We start from the raw sequence: 18,017 nt of genomic DNA on the forward strand, positions 1-18,017 counted from the left end.
AGCTAATAGGGGAACAGCATCTAATTCCAGCGTGCCTCTAATGTTGGCAGGTCAGAACTTTGACATGCAATTAAAGCTAAATAAAAGCGTTTTCAACTGAAATCGAGTGATAAATAGCTCAATAAGAAGTGAGCAAGCAAGTTTCTACCAAAAGTTTTGCAAAATTAGTTGTTTAAATAGTGAAAATCAGCAAATTGGATGGAGTTAGGAGCGAGAGCTTAACCTGCCAAAGATACGAGAATTTCCCCTAGATTTCATACTCTAAGCCAATAGGACATTGAAGGTGTACTAAAACAAACCTTCCGGTGACCCACGGCGGTGAAGCCACATCGAGCAGAACCGCAGAAATTCGCACAACTCGCCGTGTCGTCAAGCATGGTTTTTGTAGCGTGAAGGCAGCAGCTGCGTTGAAGGAGACTTTTGGGATGTTGGTGGAGTTGTTGCTGGCCAAAAAACTGCAGACGAGCCCGCTCGAAGGTGTCGACGTTACCGAAGCTCGCGTTGAAGACGGCGTGGCAGAAACAAACACACACATACACAGGGAAAGTGTGGTAATAATAATTATAATCTGTCTGCCGACCATGATCCGAATAGGCGAGCTTTTGCTTTTTTATTTTTCTTTTGTTTCGGGTCTGGGTCTGGGTCTGACTGATCTGTTTCGATTTTTTTTTTGGCGAAGCTTTTGGCGGGCTTGGCTTTTTGATTTGATGTGTGTCTTTTTGAACGCAGTGGTGGCGCTTTCCAATTCGTGGTTTTGGATATTTTTTTTGGTAACTACATTGTTGAACATTGAGTTCAGATATAAGCACATGCACTCCCATCAGCTGCACAGCGTGGTTCTTATTGATACGGTTTGGGATGTTAATTTACGACCACAAGTAACTGGTTACGGAGCGGCCAGGATGGGCCAGAGAACAACGGTATGACCATCAATTGTCACATCTTTCAATTTTATGAAGTTTGATAAGTCGGATGATACAGTTTCTTCCATATTCCGGAAGTGTCCCCAAGCACTCACCGGTAATCGGTTCCGGAGTGGCCAGGTTGGGTGACGCAACAAGGTAATTATCGTAGATTGTCAAATCTGATATGCAACATGATGAGGATTCATCTAAATCAGCGATTCTCAACGGGGGTACCGGGCCTACTTGATTTACATGGGAGGGGGTACCGGCCTAGAACAAGGTTGAGAATAGCTGATCTAAATAGTCCCGTTGGTCGATCCTGGGTGTTCGAGAACAGGTTCAGACAGAGCTCCATGCGGTCCAATTCCGAAGTCTTTTGGCATTGCCTGGCAACGCCTAAACAAAGATCTTCCAATCCCATCAGGTCAATCAGTGATCGGCGCGTATTCAATATTAAATGATGATACACTGAAATATAGAAAAAGTACCAAATTCCTTTATTCTAGGAATTTTGCCTCTTTTCCTTATTTAGTAATCGGGGTTTTTGGATTACTTAACAAGGAAAGGAGCCAAAATTCCTAGAATTTAGGTATTTGGTACTTTTATTTTTTTTTTTTCAGTGCATGGTTCAAGAGGTTAGCGAATCCTGAATCCCGCCGGATTCAGGTCAATTGCTGCTCATTTTCGTTTTTTTTGTTTGTTAAAGTCCAAATATTATGGAGACCGACCGCGATTAGGTAGATATGTTGGCGAATTTGTCAACCCTCGTTTGAGTGTAAAGTTGGTGTGATCCCAAAAAGGACAAAGGGTTCATACAAAGTTTACTCAGTATATGTATTAGCTATCCCAACCTCCCACATCCGCATCCCTAGCACCGAAAATCGTGCCCAAAAAATGGTGCTCGGAAAGCAGAACAAAGTCGGACGACCAAACCGAAGGGTTGCTTCGTGCTCACTCACTCTCCATATTTATGTGGGTATGTTGCTGAACCCGAAACGGGCAGAGCAGAGCAGATTCTTTGTGGAACCCCGAGATGTTCAAGGGGGCCAACGTCGTCGGAGCATGTATTGTTCGGCGGACTCTTAATCTCTTTTTCCTTTTGATTGTGTCTGATTGTATGTGGGCAAGGTGCCGGGCAGAAACCGGCGAGAAAAGTGGGATAAGATATGAAATGAGAGCAAACGAAAAGTGAGAGAAGAACCGACAATGTTTGCTTTACGGGAGAGAGAAAGGTGATACATTTGAGTTTTCATATTCTTCTCTGCAGTATTGAAGGTATGATCCAGGGATTGAACTCCATGCATCTGGCTTGTCTTAAGAATCAACTCCTTCTGGTAGAACACTACTAGCTGGATTGATCCGTCGTGTATCCGTCCAATAGTTGCTCTTCGGGTTGCGTGGCCAGACCAGGAGCGACGACACGTTGAAGAACCCATTTATGCTGGGTTGTGCTCATTTTTATCTTGCTTTTGATGATGCTGCTGGATGTGAGAGATGTAGGAAGCAAAGGCAGCGAAGAGATGTTAAAGTGACATTAAATTATATGACGATAGTTGTGGGAGCTCCCCGCGGAGCAAGGGAATGAATAATTTGCTGTAGACAGTAATCCCCCCGGTTTAAGGTCTTTGGACGGCGATGCTGTGCTGCTGAATCGGCGAAGAAATGCCATTTCTCGCGTGCCTCTATGGTTGGATGTGGAGCAGCGCTAGGAATGTTCAAACAGTTCCATCCAGGGAGTGCCAAATACATCAACCCAGATGAGGATGGAACGAATCTGGTGAAGCCGGAGATTGTCTTGACGCAACTTGATCTCACCACTTTACACTTCCTGCTGTAGCGAGATACAAACCACACATTTGAACACATCTGTCGATGTGTCGTCACAACTGTAAAGTGACCCATTTGTGCCATTTTTCAAAATAATCCACGCCATGTTGGTTTTTTGGAGGTCGTCGCCGAATCCAATCCCGGCCAAGAAGCCGTACACAATTGGTAATTGGGTTACACCGGCCTCGTCTGCAGCTCGTCAACGACTCTTCCTGTTTTGGACGACTAAGCGTTTCATCAATCACTTGCTCCAAGCTTTAGACCTGCTGACAGCACGAGCAAGCTGTGTTCCGGGAAGTTTGCGGTTTCATGTCGTCGTCGTCGTCGTCGTGTAGAAGAAGGTTCACGATCTGATTGATGAGCCTTGGGAAGCTGCCCTCGAAATTGGAGCACCATTTAATTCGCTAAAGTTACACACACAAAAGAAACAGATTTTCCATCGCTCGACAATCACAATTTACCATTTGCATTGTTCCGTACAGTGCGAAGACAATGCAAAGTGGTTTTCACTTTTTTATGCTGTTGCTTCAAACGCGCAGGCACACATAACGCAAAGTTTCACCCTTTTTGCCACCGAGACGCACTTATGCTGACGTGGTGAATGGATGTCTACATAATAGCATAACATTTACCGCGGTATAAAGCCATCATGAAGGCCTCTCCTAATCGGCTGCGAATATGTTAATATGTAGTGATCCCAAAAAGTCGTTTTCTCATACGTTAGTGGTGGTTTGAGAAGAGACTTGGATGGAATTATGACAAAAAATCTTTTTCGCTTGCGAACTTTCTTCGCTTTCTTCGAAACTTTTCCAAGAAAATCAATCAGTGAAAGATATTCTGTGAATCTCAATGTTAGCATTTCATTTAGTTTACAATCATTGTTCATCTACGAATGTGACAGATCATTTTCTACGTGTCCCTGCAAGTGAAGTAGTGAAATCGGTGTTCCGACGAATAATCCAGATGATGATTTTTTGTGTTTCATTTCACCGATCATTCGTGCGCGATAGAGGAGAGCTTTGTTCCCTTTCGATTTTATTTTTTATCTTGATGAGCATCGGAAGATTTTCTTTTGATGAAGATTCTTCCATGAACAAGAGATTAAAGTTCTCAATGTATATATTTGCTCACAAATTATGTTGACAAAATATAACAGCGTCGAATTTAATGTATGCTAAACTCTGCTTTCATCTCTTTATAAACAAAGAACAATTATTTACTGTTAGCAAATTGAAGCCACTGGGCTTTCTTGTTCTAAATTTGCTGTGATTCCTTTCTCGCAATCGCAAGTGAGCACAGAGGCATCGAAATTTAAACAAGAATTACTTTTAAGTTTTAGAATAACACATACCGAAACAGTGATGCCAAAACAAACTGTAAACAAACATGAACTACTATTATCTGCTTCGACAATAACATTTTTCCAATTCTGATGCAATTTTCTTTTCTCATTACAGTGTTCAGTAACCAACACTGAATTAAAGGTAAGTTGAGTTAGATTTTAAAAATAAGTTTATCTATGCCAAATGTGTATAAACCAAGATCTCATCAATTCATAATTATTATTAAAGAGGTCCTATAAGCATAGGAAACCTCATAGCCAGTGTTGCAAATGAGTGATAGAAGAATCTATCATTTGATGCTCTCTGCATCAAAACATCAGAGAGTAAGAGTATAGCGACCGTCACTACACTCAAACCCCGATAGCTTGACACCAACTGTTGTCAAACGAACGGGGTCACTTTTTAGTTTGACACCCCTTTTACACGGAGTTCACACACACTATCAAACGTTTGTTTTGATAGTGTGCGTGAGCGCCGTGTAAAAAGTGACAGTTCGACACTAAGAAAAAAAATTAAAGGGCCTTTTTTAAAGAAATTGTGTCTGAAAATTGTTTCGTTATTTTGCCATGCATTAAATTTACAAAAAAAACAAAAACTAAACAATTATATGGTTATATTCAATGAACATGATGAACATGCCCAACAAATTCTCCAAAACTGCTCCAAAATTAACATCCCATCAACCCCTCGTGCCTCGCTGATTCCGTGCCCTGGATCCACTCTTCACTAATTGCCTCCACCATCAACGACGACGACGACGACGCCAAAACCAAACCTCTCGATACATACTCTCCCAAGACAGGAAATTGATAGCACACGACTCTGGCGGCCGGGCACACCACTGGAGAAAACGGCCGAAGCAAGATTCGCCAGGCGAAACAAACACACACACACACACACACTCAGCCAACGACAGAGTCAGTGAAGCAATCAACTTCAAGAATAAGGTCAATTCAGTTCATGGCCTAGATTGAACGACGCTTAACGACCCGCCGTCGTCGTCGACTTAGTCGACTGAGTTGTGTGCGGTGTGGGTGTGGGAAGGTTTGTTTAAATTATGCATGATCTAATTTCCTGATAACCTTGAGATTGCTCGCCACTCAAGAGAGAGATTAGTGCGGAATTGTGGTGATGTTGGTGCGAGTACAAGTGGTTAAGCGGTTGCTGCGGGGGTGTACGAAAAACAGCGCTCTCTTTCTCGATGGTCAACGAGCTGCTCGATTAGCGATGGATGACGACGAATTAAGCGGGGAGAAAACGGAGAAAATCATCATCGAGGGGCTAATGAACGCCCGCCACTTTCCGTCAGTGAGGGTAATGGACGCACTTTCACATGGCTTGGCGCGCGCACAGCAATGTCCTCTACGCGGTTGATTGACTCTCCATGGGGACGAAAGCTGACTGAACGGTGGCCGCTAAACCAACTGTAGAAGCGCGCAGATAAAATTGATGTTTTCAACTACCCATGGACTCTTTATTCGGTGGAACCCCTTCGGATTTGGTGTTCTCGATTTCTGAACCAACCAACCTCGTGTACAGCAGAGACACCCTCAGAAACCACCAACACACCAACACGCAGCGTGGCCTAACGAAATCAAAGGAGAGATTTTACGCCCGAAATCTGCCCCCAACACAAACTCAAACTCGATTCAGAGATCGACGAGGGGCGCCCTCTCACACTTCGCACACCCCTCGGCTATAGATAAAAGAATCTGCCTACCCTGCCTGCCACTTTACGACCTCATCAACCACGGCTGCTCTCAATCAACCCGCAGCGGCGGCAGCCCCCATTCCAATGAAGAACCGTCAAGGAGAGCGCTCGTACTTCTCGCACCAACACACAGTCGTACGGCCGTACTCCTACACGAAACATATCAAGGGGACACCCTAGCAGCCGTAAAGTTGCCATCAGCATGCCGCTGCTGTATGGGTGCGACCCGACCCTCTGTTGAATGCTACGACTACAACCTCAACGGCAACAATAACACGAGGCCCCGACCGTCATCGACGACTGTGTTGTTCAGAAGTAGTACGACGCGTTGCTGCTGCTCGTGTGTACTCGAACTCTCCTTGCTCTCTTTCGTAACGAGGTGTACGAGCGAGAGCAGTACAGCGTGACGATGATGTTGGCAGTGTTGCCAGATGGTTTGGAGTCGAGGGTTTTACCTGTTTGAGGATGTCATTGATGGGGAGGAAAGCACATAGATGGAACTCCATACAACCTGTTAGCTCAAAAAGTGGGACGATTGTTCAGTTCTGTCACTGGTATAGTGGAAATTTGTCCACGCTTGTCACAGCCTACTCAGCATCAACAACTTTAAAATTTGAATCTATTATACCTCTTGCAAATTGACAGATCAAAACACGTATACCACTTTTTTGTTGACAGAAGCTTAGATTACAGCGATCAATCGTACGGAAATAGGGGAACTATACCCTTTTTCAGCCTATTTCTATTATCGGCCTATCAGCAATTTGCTCATGAATTAGAGCTTTCATAAAGTGTTTTTGACTGGTCCAAAGTAATAAATAGCTTAAATAAAAGTGAGCAAACAACTCTCCATTGTTGATACACTTGAAAAATTTGATTTAATAGCGGAAAACGGCAAAAGTGATGAGAATTGGTCGAACGGCTTAGAGTGATTAAAATGGGTATATTTCCCCTATCTGGAGCAACACGAGAAAAGGGCGGATAAGCATTTTAATAGCTGAAACTATTTCGCAAATTCCGAGCCAACAGTTAACTTTTTCTCAAAACTCGATGTGTAAAACAATAGCTCGCCTTCCCAGCTACCTTCTTACGCTGCGGGTTTTGTTAAATAGTGAAATGTTATCTCGGAATTTGCAAAATAGCTCTAGCTCTCAAAATGTTTATGCGCCCTTTTCAAATGTTGCTCCAGAATATAAAAGTTGGAAAATCATGAGAGTTTTCGGTAAAACTCGCACAAAAGTACCATGCGTAATTCAAGCATTCATTCATTAAATGAAGGAGTTTATGCTGCTTTGGTGACGCGATTTCTTTGCGAATCCCCTCCTCTTCCCATATTTTTGTTCGATGTCAAAGAATTCAAGCCATGCACTACCTGAATACCTGTTTGCAATCGAATAAAACGATGAGCCATGATATCTGAAAATGCAGTTTTTAATGCACAATTTTTCCGGCATTTTTGAGCAGAAAAGGTTAAAGAATCGCAAAAACAAACGGCCAACACGAGAGGCAAAACGAAAATTCAAATCATGGAGTGCTGCGATTTTGTTTACTTGAGGCAATGTTTCAGTATACCAGTTTTGATCGGACGAGGGGTCAATGCATATTTCATGTAGCCGGTGCATGATTAAATAAAATTATCAACTAAGATTTATCTTAAAACATTAGAAGCATGATTTAAAAAAATGATCGAAAAGGGATAAAATTTGGAATATAAGAAAACTAGCTATAAAATCAAAATTTGGTTGTGAGTGATACAAATGCATATTCCGGCATTGCAACATCACGAAATTTTCCACTTTTTTGCGAAATATGTCTCGTATGAGATTAAAACCAGTTCCAAATATAAATTTTATAACAGGTTCGGATTGGAAATTGAATTTTCAAGTACAAGAAGTGAATATGGAAGTCTTTATTAAGTCGAACTTTTCATTTGCCACATCGATCACTCCGTGACGATGCAACGGAGTGAGAAATAATTAAAATGTAAGTCCTATCAGTCAAAACGGGTCGTTTTTGTCGCTAGAGAATGTGTCATAGCATAAAATTATGAAAAATATCTCGAATCATATTATGAACAACAATCGAACAAATGATATTCTGCGCTACTATAAGCGTTCTTAAGAGATTGGGCACAGATGAAAAAGAAAATAGAATTAGAATAAAATTGTGATCAACAAATGGGACCAGATTAAAATAAAATAAGGATTACTCTCTATCTACATCTGCTGACAATAATTATTAGAATCTACAGAACAACGACAACATCAAGGGATGTGTACTGCCGTTCTACGCATTATTGTCCCATGTCAGTTTTGGACGATTTTGACTTTATGATATTTTTAAGTTTAGTTTGAATAACACCAAATAACACCAAGTCTGTTGGTCCCATCGTAACACTTCTACGCATAATTGTCTCACCAAGTATGTTCTTACACGGAATCATTAGTTTTACTAAGCATTATGTCTTGTTAACCTATTGTATAGCAAGAGAATCACAAATCTGGAGTTTTTTTTTTTTTTGAAAAGGTCCTAAAAACCAAATTTTCATTTTTTGCTTTTTGGGTGTTTTTGAATACCCCTGACTCAAGGCGGTTCTAAAAACACCCAAAAAGCAAAAATTGAAAATTTGGTTTATTGGACCTTTTCAAAAAAACTCCAGAAATAAGGGTGATAAACTGCTAACTGGGGTGATTAGGGACACACAGGGCGAAAAGGAACTTACGGGACAATTATGCGTAGAAACACAGAAATCTGTCAAAAAAATTTCAATCGCGTTTTTTTTTCAGTTGCCCTTTTTTGAACATGGGACAGTTATGCGTAGAACGGCAGTGTATGTGTGTGAGAAATTGTCCAAGGCATTGTGCACATTGAAATCAATCATCGTAATCGGCTATGACATTATTTGGCTGGCCGAAAACATTGTTTTCAAATGATTCCTTTTTGTAAAAAGAGTTCTGTTGAAAATGCTGTTTAAGTTTAACTGCACGCCGAATTACTGCTAAGTCAACATTATGTTCTCGATGGAAATAAATGCTGTTATCATAACTAAAAATAATTTTCCACTTTGTATAATTTTATGAAATTCGAAATATTCTAATTACATGCACTATGGACGACCCGTCGATGTAAAACTGTCATAAAAACTTGTCGAAAAGTTGGAGCTCTCCACCGCTAGAGGCAGCACCGTGCATATCCTCGTTTTTGAACCTGAAGTTCCACGGATGTGAGGAAAGCCTTCATGAGTTGGGATTGAGCGTCGGTTATGTCATTAGTAACGACCAGCTTTATGAAGACTTTGCACTTGAAGGTGCCCAGCACTCAACTAAGAGTAAAAAGCTCTCAAACAGGTTGTATAACGGTGTAGGGACACCGAGGATTAAGTGAAATACTGTTGAGAGTATTTTACTCCAAGATTAATAAAACCTTGGTCTACCTAAACCGTGACTCTACAGTATCGGCCATCCGAAGATTCGAAGGCCATGAATAGATTGAACTTCAACGTCAATATAGGGTGCACTTGTCAGTGTGGCCTGGATTGGTATTTCGAGAGATTTATCTTCTTTGTTTGAAGGTCAATCGTTACCTCTCAATACAAAATGGGATCATTTTACTCTCGACCGCATTTTGGATCAATCGGACCACGTACTGGACTCATAATCCAGAAGTGGCCAACCAACTCCTGCTCCTGATATCTACTATCCGTTATGATGGGGATCCGCACAATGATTGGTGGGCTGCCTATAAAGGTTGTGCCGTCCTCGTTCGTCCTGGAAATACCTAAAATTAATGGACTATGTTGTGAAGAAGTACACCACCCATCCATAAAACTCGCTTTGAGTTCAAGGTCATCTAAGAAAGCTTTGAAGCCCTTGCGTAAACCTCGCGCTCTCTCTCCGTCAACCTCGACTACTTTCCTCAACGACAAACTAGCAACACTGCCAAGCGTGCTTCAGCAAACGAGAGAGCTTCTCACAAAGAGAGTGTACTCTCGTTACCAACTGGTGTCCAATGTGGGGTTCCACCACGGTACGCGCGGGCCAGCCTCCTTAGTCGCTAATAGTTGCGTGTTCGGTGAAGAAGTGTGTTGTACTCCCCGACGGTCGTAGTCGCAGTCGCAGTTTGCTTCGTCTTCGAACGGTTACCGACTACGTAGGGTGAAAGCACAATTTGGAAGTTGGTGTTCTTCACTGTGCACACACACTCGCAACGCGGCTAGACTCCGGTTGACGGTCGTCGAGCAAGAATCCTGAAAGCCCTTGATCCGATAACCGTGTTATCACGACGCACTGTAGCTCACGTCGAGTGCCAAAGTCTCTCCGCCAGTGTGCTAAACGGCTGTCATTCGCGCAACCGAGTACAAAAGTGTCAATGACAGATCTTGGGAGTGAATGTCAAGCGATCGAGTCAATCAGTTCAGCGTACAAGTGTGGTGAGCAGAGGAAAAGGCATTAATTACGGAAGAACCTTGAGATCGCTCAGCCAAACCAAGTGGGTGTGCATGTTTTTCAGTGAGTGTGTGTGTGTGTTCGTATACGTTGTTGTTGTACCTGAGAGAGCGCGTGTCGTGTCATAGTGGTAGTGTGACATACATACAAAGCTCTTCACGAATACACATATACCCAGCCTATAGATGTTTTAGCCGTCATCGTCATCATCGTGTACAACCCCGCAGATGTACTTGAAATGCAAATAAAAATGTTATTATGATACACTCTGAAAAGTACTACCAAGTTAAGGTCCATCAGTAGCCATGAATTATGTTGGATCGTGTCGGAAACAGCAGCAACAAGCCAAGTTTCAATGATAGGCCCTTGCACGCGGACGCAGTGCTGCCAGCTGTTGAAGTAGTACTCGACACCGTGTTGGTTATGTCCTGGTAGTGTGTTTTCCAAAAGGGAAGGATATCTCGCACGCACTGATTACAGAGAGGAAGAAGAAGCTGCGTCAAAGGAAGAATCCGATGTGTGACAGATCGTGACGAGCGCAAAGAAAGAAGCAGAAGGAAGAAAGCTGCACGAGAGGAAGTGAGAAGCGGTGTGAAAGTTTCGAGGTATAATCGAGTGAAACGAAGCGTGCAAACAAGGCCCCGAAAGTGGGAAAAGAGTTTTATAGGGTAGAGTAGTCATCAATGAGACACGGGGAACAATGATAAAATGGCTCTCACAAGTCGTAGTTTCAACCAATCAGGCTCATATTTGGGGGAAAGGTGTGTCTACTGGATACACCGTCTGCCATTATAGTGGCTTTGGTTATGGAAGCTCCCTTGAAAAGTTATTCATAAATGTTTGATTCTGGGGTGTAAAAGTAAATTATGGACAAAAATTACTTTTTCGCTCGTAGGCTGCCATTAACACCAAAACTAATATTTCTTCAAATTTCTTTCGACGTTCCATAGGGATTGAGTTGGGCTACAATGTCCTTTCATTAGGTTTGGCCAAAATTTGGAATATACCCAGAATCCAGGACTGTCTCATTGTTCCCCACTCATTTCAGCTCATGGGTAACAATGAGACACTTTGATTTTTCTTCATTAAACTTTTCAAAATCTATGGAAATCTTTCAAAACATGAATTAAAAGTGATTTTTGGCATATTTATTGAGTTTTAACTTCATTTAACCAAAAATACAAAGTTATTTGGTATAAATATACGGATTTTACAAAATTTAAATACTTTTTAGTATAACTTTTGTTAATTAAAGTTCCATGTTGGCAAAATTGCTCTAAAATGTTCAAGGCAAGTTACCTGCGATGGAACAATACAAAAACATGATGTTTTACTAGAAAAATCTTGATTTTCATAGTGTGTCTCATTGTTCCCCAGCTGTCTCATTGTTCCTGCCAAGTGCGTCTACAATGAGACAGTTGTATAACTCTGGCTGTAGATGTCGGATCGATCTCATATTTTGGTCAATGTTAGAACACATTAAAAGAAAGAAAATGCAACAAAAAGCTCATTAAAACATGCTGATGAAAAAATGAGAAAAATCTTTGAAAGTTGAAAACCAAAAGTGTCTCATTGATGACTACCCTACCCTACAGTCAAAATAGAAGTGAAATTTAACTACGCAAACAACCGTGCAAGTGTGCTTCGGAAGAGGTGAAACAAAAGCTAGAAGAAATCAGAGGCAAAGTTTGCGCAAATACACGGGAAAACAAAAGAGCTTGTGTTTCAAAGCAAAAAAAAAAAAAAAAGCGAGCTGATAGGGGAAGTCACGTTCAACAACAAGAACCTCCGTCGTCGTCATCGTTTGTCCTCAGTTCTGCACAGTTGGCAAAACACTGCGTGAAAGTTGCGCGCCGAACTCCGCGCGTGCGACCTCGGCCGATCTCTTCGGTTGGTTATTTTTTTCCTGTTGGCACCGTGTTCCCACAAAATTAGCCACCGTGGATACCATAGCGTTGCCCCTCGGTGGATTATCTCATGTTAGGATGGCTCTAGCAAGGTGAGTTATCGGTAATCTGTATGGAGTCAACCCTATTGTCACATTTCGAATATTCAACGAATCATCCCTGCGGTTAACCTCACGCAGTAGGCCTGGCCACTTTAGCTATCAGATGAAATTTGAAAATTTCTTCTCAATTTGTTTTAGCGTGTCTGCAAAAGTCTGCAAAGTAAAATGAGCTGGCCAGACTGGCCGCTGTTTCAAAACGAATACTTCTTTCTTAACATTCAAACGCTCGGGTAATCATTTGACCTGTCTTTTTTTCTTAAAAATTTTACACACTGAAAATCCTTATGATTTGTGCACAAGTTTTTGTTATTTGATCAAAAACCCACATAAGACGGCCGAGTTATCCCAACGGAATCTGGAATATTTCCGGTAAAAATGGACCATATTTGTTCTCCATCCGACAGTTAAAAATATGGACTAATCTGGATCTTTTGCAACCGGAAGCATCCAATATGGTCAATTCTACCAAAAGTTACAAACAAATTTAGAAAAAAAGGGAAGGGACTACCCGAGCGTTTCAGTGTTAATACGGTGTTAGACTTAAGGAGGTCTTAGACTATGGCAAACAAACGAACAAACAACGCAGACAAACTGGCAAAGTGTCGGAATGTTCGAGTTTGTCTGTTTGTTTGCCCTAGTCACAAAGATCTAGGGTTTTTCCTAAAAAATATTTTCCTTAAGGGTGCACATTAACCAAGGAATTTGTTGTCTTCTTATTCCAAAATTGTCAAACTTACGGACCCAATCCTGCACTAATTGAATTGAAAAGTTTTATCTTTGGAGTCCTTCTGTGACCCTGGACATCTCAAATATTAACGTAGTTGTCCACTATGTTATCTGAAGCTATACACATATAATCCTGGGTCAAAATTCGACGACCTCTTTCTAGTTACGGCAGTAGACACATTGACTAGGACTTCTGGGAGTACAATAAGACATTACGGCATCATAGCAAAGTTAGTTAACCAAGCTAACTAAAGCTGTGCAAGTATGATCCGATGTCAAAATTCGACGACCTCTGGCTAGTTACGACGGTAGACACATAGACCTTTACTCCTGGAAGTACCCAGTAGCCTAGGACATACCAGTATAATTGCAGAGTTAGTCAACCATATTCACTGAAGTTATGCGAATATGATTCAGGGTCAAAATCCGATGACCTCATGCTTGTTACAGTGGTTGACATGTGGTCCTCAGACGATCCAGTGCATACTAATATTCCAACAAAGTAGTCCCCGATATTAGTTTTCAATTTGCAGAGCTGTGTAGTACGCACGGTTGCTCCCCCTCACGCTGGAGTTCCACGCACGTCATCGAGGACACTCCCGAGGACGACTGTTGATGACTGTGACAGGACAGGGGTGGGCCCGCACCTCGTATCGTCCCGTGTCATGGTCTGCGTGTATGTGCGTAGATACACAGACAGGGGGAGAACACTCCCTCTCCTCAGTACGCTGTACACCCTTGGTGTTTTCCTTTGTACTCCACCCTGCGGTGGACTCCTGGGAAATAGGGTTACGCTGCCAAGGATTATGACTGGCACTTTAATGACTGACGCGGTGAAATGGGAACGAACGGTGACAACCATATGGGTGGTACACACACAGTCCGTCCAATTGGGGTTGCGTAGTTTTGTGATATCATACAGTTGGAACATGATTGAGGCTTTATTAGGAGCTTTTTGTTGCTTCCGAAAACCTTTTAGAACACTTTCTCTGTTGTAACAATTTGTTTCAAATTGATTATCAGAGTAACACATGACACAGTTTTCACACTGAGATAGAAGCATTATACATAGCAGAAAGATCCCCATGAATTATCCAAGTTAACACTTTAGAACACTTGTTAATGTCGAAAAAAAATGAGGATCGTCTATGTATCCAGGATCTGGATACATAGGTGGTTAAATGGCAACTCAAACCGGCCATTGTCAAAGTCCTTTGTACTAGTTTAACCTATTTTCGTCCCTCAATTCTGGTGATTCAACGGTAATGGAGCTCGCACAAGTGGGGAATCCATTTAATCCCCCCCTCCTCAGTTATCGATATGACTCCAATTCGGAGAATGCATTTGCGATACTGGAGCAATCCGGGCCCGACAATCACGCTGTATAGCTGTGTCGTCGTGGACCAGCAGCTGTCCCAATAACCCAAACCAGCCATGGCACGACAGACACTGACAGCCACATCATCCAATAACAATAAGTACGTAATTACACACACTCACATGTTTCGTGCTATAGCTCACAAACCAAGTGGGTGTAGATGTGATTATAACTCAAGCCCGAGTTGATAATAATTCGGCTCCCATCCTGTCCCGTCTGCGGATGTCGGATTTAAAGCCGTCGCCTCTGTATTGGTTCCCCTGTCCGCTTCTTCAGCAGCTGCCCGCCGTCGTCGTCGGTGGCGATGACTGGCGTGTGTATTTTTAATACCAAACTACACACGGCGAAGAAGCGCCCCGGATGGACGGCAAGAACGAAGACGTCGACCGGGGGCAAAAATTAAACCGAAACGGAACGCAGAGCAGCACACACAAAAAAAAACGCGCGCCCAGACGGTCGTTTTGAGGACAAATTCATAAATATGGAATAGGTTTGGCTGTGTGCTGCTGGCTGGGGTGGTACACGGGAGTAGCGAAGGAAGCGAAGAGGTCAGTGCGGTCGGCTGAGCGATGAACTCGAGCCAGAACCCGGTGCTCGTCGTAGCGGGGTGTCTGGTATAACGGTGGAGGTTTTTTTGGGGTTTTTGGAGGTGGTTGAATTCGGGATTGTCGAGCAGTTGAAAATGTCGACAATATCTAGGATTTGATATTAGAGGGGTTGTGTTTTGTATGATGGACTCACAATGTCCATGATTTTGATATCTGAATCTTGAATCTTGACAAGTCTTGATCTTGAATTTTGATTCTTAAATCTCGACAGGTTTTAGATCTTGAGATAATCTATTTACAAGTTACAAGTTTGAATTTCATGTTCATTGTATCAAAGTGTTAGTCCAACCAGGTATACTACTTTTCATTCTATTACTTAGATTCTAAATCTTAGATACATTCAATCAATTTATTTATCAGTTCGGAACCGTACCTTTAGTTTGGTCTTGGTTTAATCTTAAAGAAGACCATACAAGAGGTTGGACTCGAACCATACATTGTTACAATCTTAAAGAAGACAATACAGGGGATTCAGTATTGGAGCCTTACACAGAGTTTGCAAATGAAGTTCAGTCTCGTATCTTACAGGTTCTCGTAAGATCAGCAATCGTGCTGTATTTGTACGTCACTAAAAGCACGACAATACAAGATTCAGTACCTACTAATAAATCTGAGTATTCTATCTAAAATTGAACATTTAGAACATGAGTGTTAATCTGGTATCTAGAACTGAACACTGACTTGATGTTTACTAAACTTTAAGAGATCGATACTTGATATTCAGTCCGTCGAGTCTGCATCTATATCTTAGATGCAATACACACGACTCTGTAGACTCTGAGAAATGTTATTATAGCTCAACTCGCACTTCACCGAAGTCTTTCCATGTGCTTCAACAAGTGCACCCGCGTCCCAGACGAAACCCCCCGAATTATCAACACCAGCCGAGGTCACTGTGACCGCGATGTGCTATAATTAATTAATGGGCCCACCACATACACGCGCGTGCAGATAAGATAAGCTTTTTTTGGGAGCAACATTTTTATAGCACTCTTCACCGGAGAAGAACAAGACGACTCCAGGAAGAGTTGACGTGATACGGCTCAAAGTCCCAGATATGAACGAGGCGAGGTCAACGGGAGTTCTTCGCAAGGACAACGCAACTAGAAGTTCCCACCACAGTCACATGTTGATGAGCTGCACCCCGAGTTGCCGTTCAACACGTAACTCGCTCGAGTTACGTTCGCCGACCGTGGACTTGTTTGAAGCTTATTAACTCGATTTTGACTTGGTTTAATTTTTGTTGTTGTTGTTGTTGTGTTCACTGTCCGTGCTCCGGTTTCCCCCTCAAGTTTACCTTTTCGATGTCGATCGGACGCCACCACTTTTCTTTTCATTCCCAGAGCTGCGGGTTGTTGTCTTTCTGTATTGCCAGCTTGCAAATATTTCACCAACCGCGCACCCCATGGGTAATTATGCAATCGGAACAGTATTGAAGAACGTCGGACGAGTGCATTCTGACTTGTCGAGTGTTGTTATTATACAATAGAAGCTTTGTTTGTTTCTGAAGAGTTGGTGGATCGGCTGATTAAGCAGAACTCGTTGATACAACAATGCACTGGAATCAGGTCTAAGACTTGGGTGGAACTATAGGAATATAGGTCACTTCTTGAACCTGATCAACCCCGGAGAGTACCGACTTGGGGTGAGCTAGAAGCTTTATATTTGATCGTTCAAGGTCTTTCTGAATACGATCAATTGCTAAGAAGAGTCTCTGTTAATAATGTACAGATGACAATACCTCAATCTACATCTACTATTTCCTTTAAACCAATAAACCTCTGTTGAACTCTAAAGCTGCACTTTACGAGGTTACTCAAAGGACATCCCACAAAAGCTGCATCATACCCGCACAAAACACCCCAATCTGCCAGACAATCTGAACCTGCACAGTTCGCTGGACTTGCTCAAAAGCTCCTCCCTAATCACCCCCAAAGCGACTTGAACTGCTCATATCAACACTTGCACGAGCTCGTTCGCTCCGAGAGGAGCAAAAAGGCGAAATCACAACCCTTAAGCTCAAGGTTGCCAACGGCTCAAGTTACTTCCTCAATTCCACACGTCGTACACTGCTGTGAGCTGTTTGTATCTCTCTATCGTGAGGCAAGTGCAAAGTTTTTTTCTTCTGCCAAGTCGCGATATTTGTATAAACAACAGCCGCGACGACGACCAACGAGCGGTTTCCGAGAGTGGTTTTTGTCGCGACCCGGCCAAAAAGGCTAGAAGTCACCGACTAGCTTTGCTTACGTTAGAATTGTCCTTGACGGCTTGTTGACATTTTTGCCGCTGTTGTTGGTGGGGTGAAGAACGTGCGCGAAGACTATCGGGGGAGAACTACTCCGAAACGCTACTGCGAGTTGAGTTCTTCCGGAGAACTCGCTCGTGTGTGTTGATGGGTGATAATTGAGTTTGTTGATGACGGTTGACGAAGCACACTGTGTTGATGGAACAAGTGGAACGAAGGCTTTATGCTAATTGGCTGAGCTGTTAGAATCGGCTTTTGGAGCACTGAGATGTTAAAAGTCACCTGAGATTTGAATATTTTTAGAGCTATCGTTGTCCTTGAAGTCCCAGAGTCATCACCGAATATTAATTATGATTGAAAACTTGATGAAATCATGTTGCTGATGCGGTAGACTCCAAGTTCTGTACCCCAGAACAATGCCGATCTGCATTCCAGAACACTTGTGAAGTCAAAAGGTCCCAGAGATAACCCTTAATATGTATTACCAACTTGGTAGAATCGTATTCTTAAACATCACTGTGTGTGTATTTACAAACCAACAAATTTCCCCAGACCGGCTACGAAATTATGGGAAAGTATACTCTGTATCAAACTAGGATTTAAGGTTACTCGAAAGATTTCTGGAGTTCAAATAAATTAGTTTACTAGGATCAATGATGATTAACAAGCAGTTTAATTTGATTCCAGGTCAACCTAGTTCTTTCCCGAATTTCAAACTTGAAGTAACACCACCATATAGGTGAGAGTGACTCAATTACAAAATGTAACCGGGCTGCCCTTTGTCGCCAGCTTCACCGCAGCCTTGTCCGCGCTCTCGCATC

At 42.4% G+C, this 18,017-nt stretch overlaps 1 protein-coding gene across 5 annotated transcripts in view; it reads left to right on the forward strand.

The window, feature by feature from the left end:
• The window catches only part of LOC6037368 (protein roadkill), a 181,800-nt gene that overhangs the window by 85,706 nt on the left and 78,077 nt on the right, over window positions 1-18,017 (forward strand). For 2 of the 5 annotated variants that reach the window (XM_038248995.1, XM_038248996.1), the window contains one exon: window positions 4,190-4,216. Coding sequence is in view for 3 of the 5 variants with exons in the window: in XM_038248992.1 (XP_038104920.1) it covers window positions 12,217-12,230 (14 nt within the window). In the remaining 2 variants the exon portion in view is untranslated. Of the gene's footprint in view, window positions 1-4,189; window positions 4,217-9,828; window positions 10,275-10,409; window positions 10,837-11,821; window positions 12,231-18,017 lie in introns of those variants that run through there. The other 3 variants (XM_038248992.1, XM_038248993.1, XM_038248994.1) reach the window with 3 other exon arrangements.

This window comes from Culex quinquefasciatus, chromosome 1 (genome assembly GCF_015732765.1).
Source record: "Culex quinquefasciatus strain JHB chromosome 1, VPISU_Cqui_1.0_pri_paternal, whole genome shotgun sequence".
Taxonomy (NCBI): Eukaryota; Metazoa; Arthropoda; class Insecta; order Diptera; family Culicidae; genus Culex; species Culex quinquefasciatus.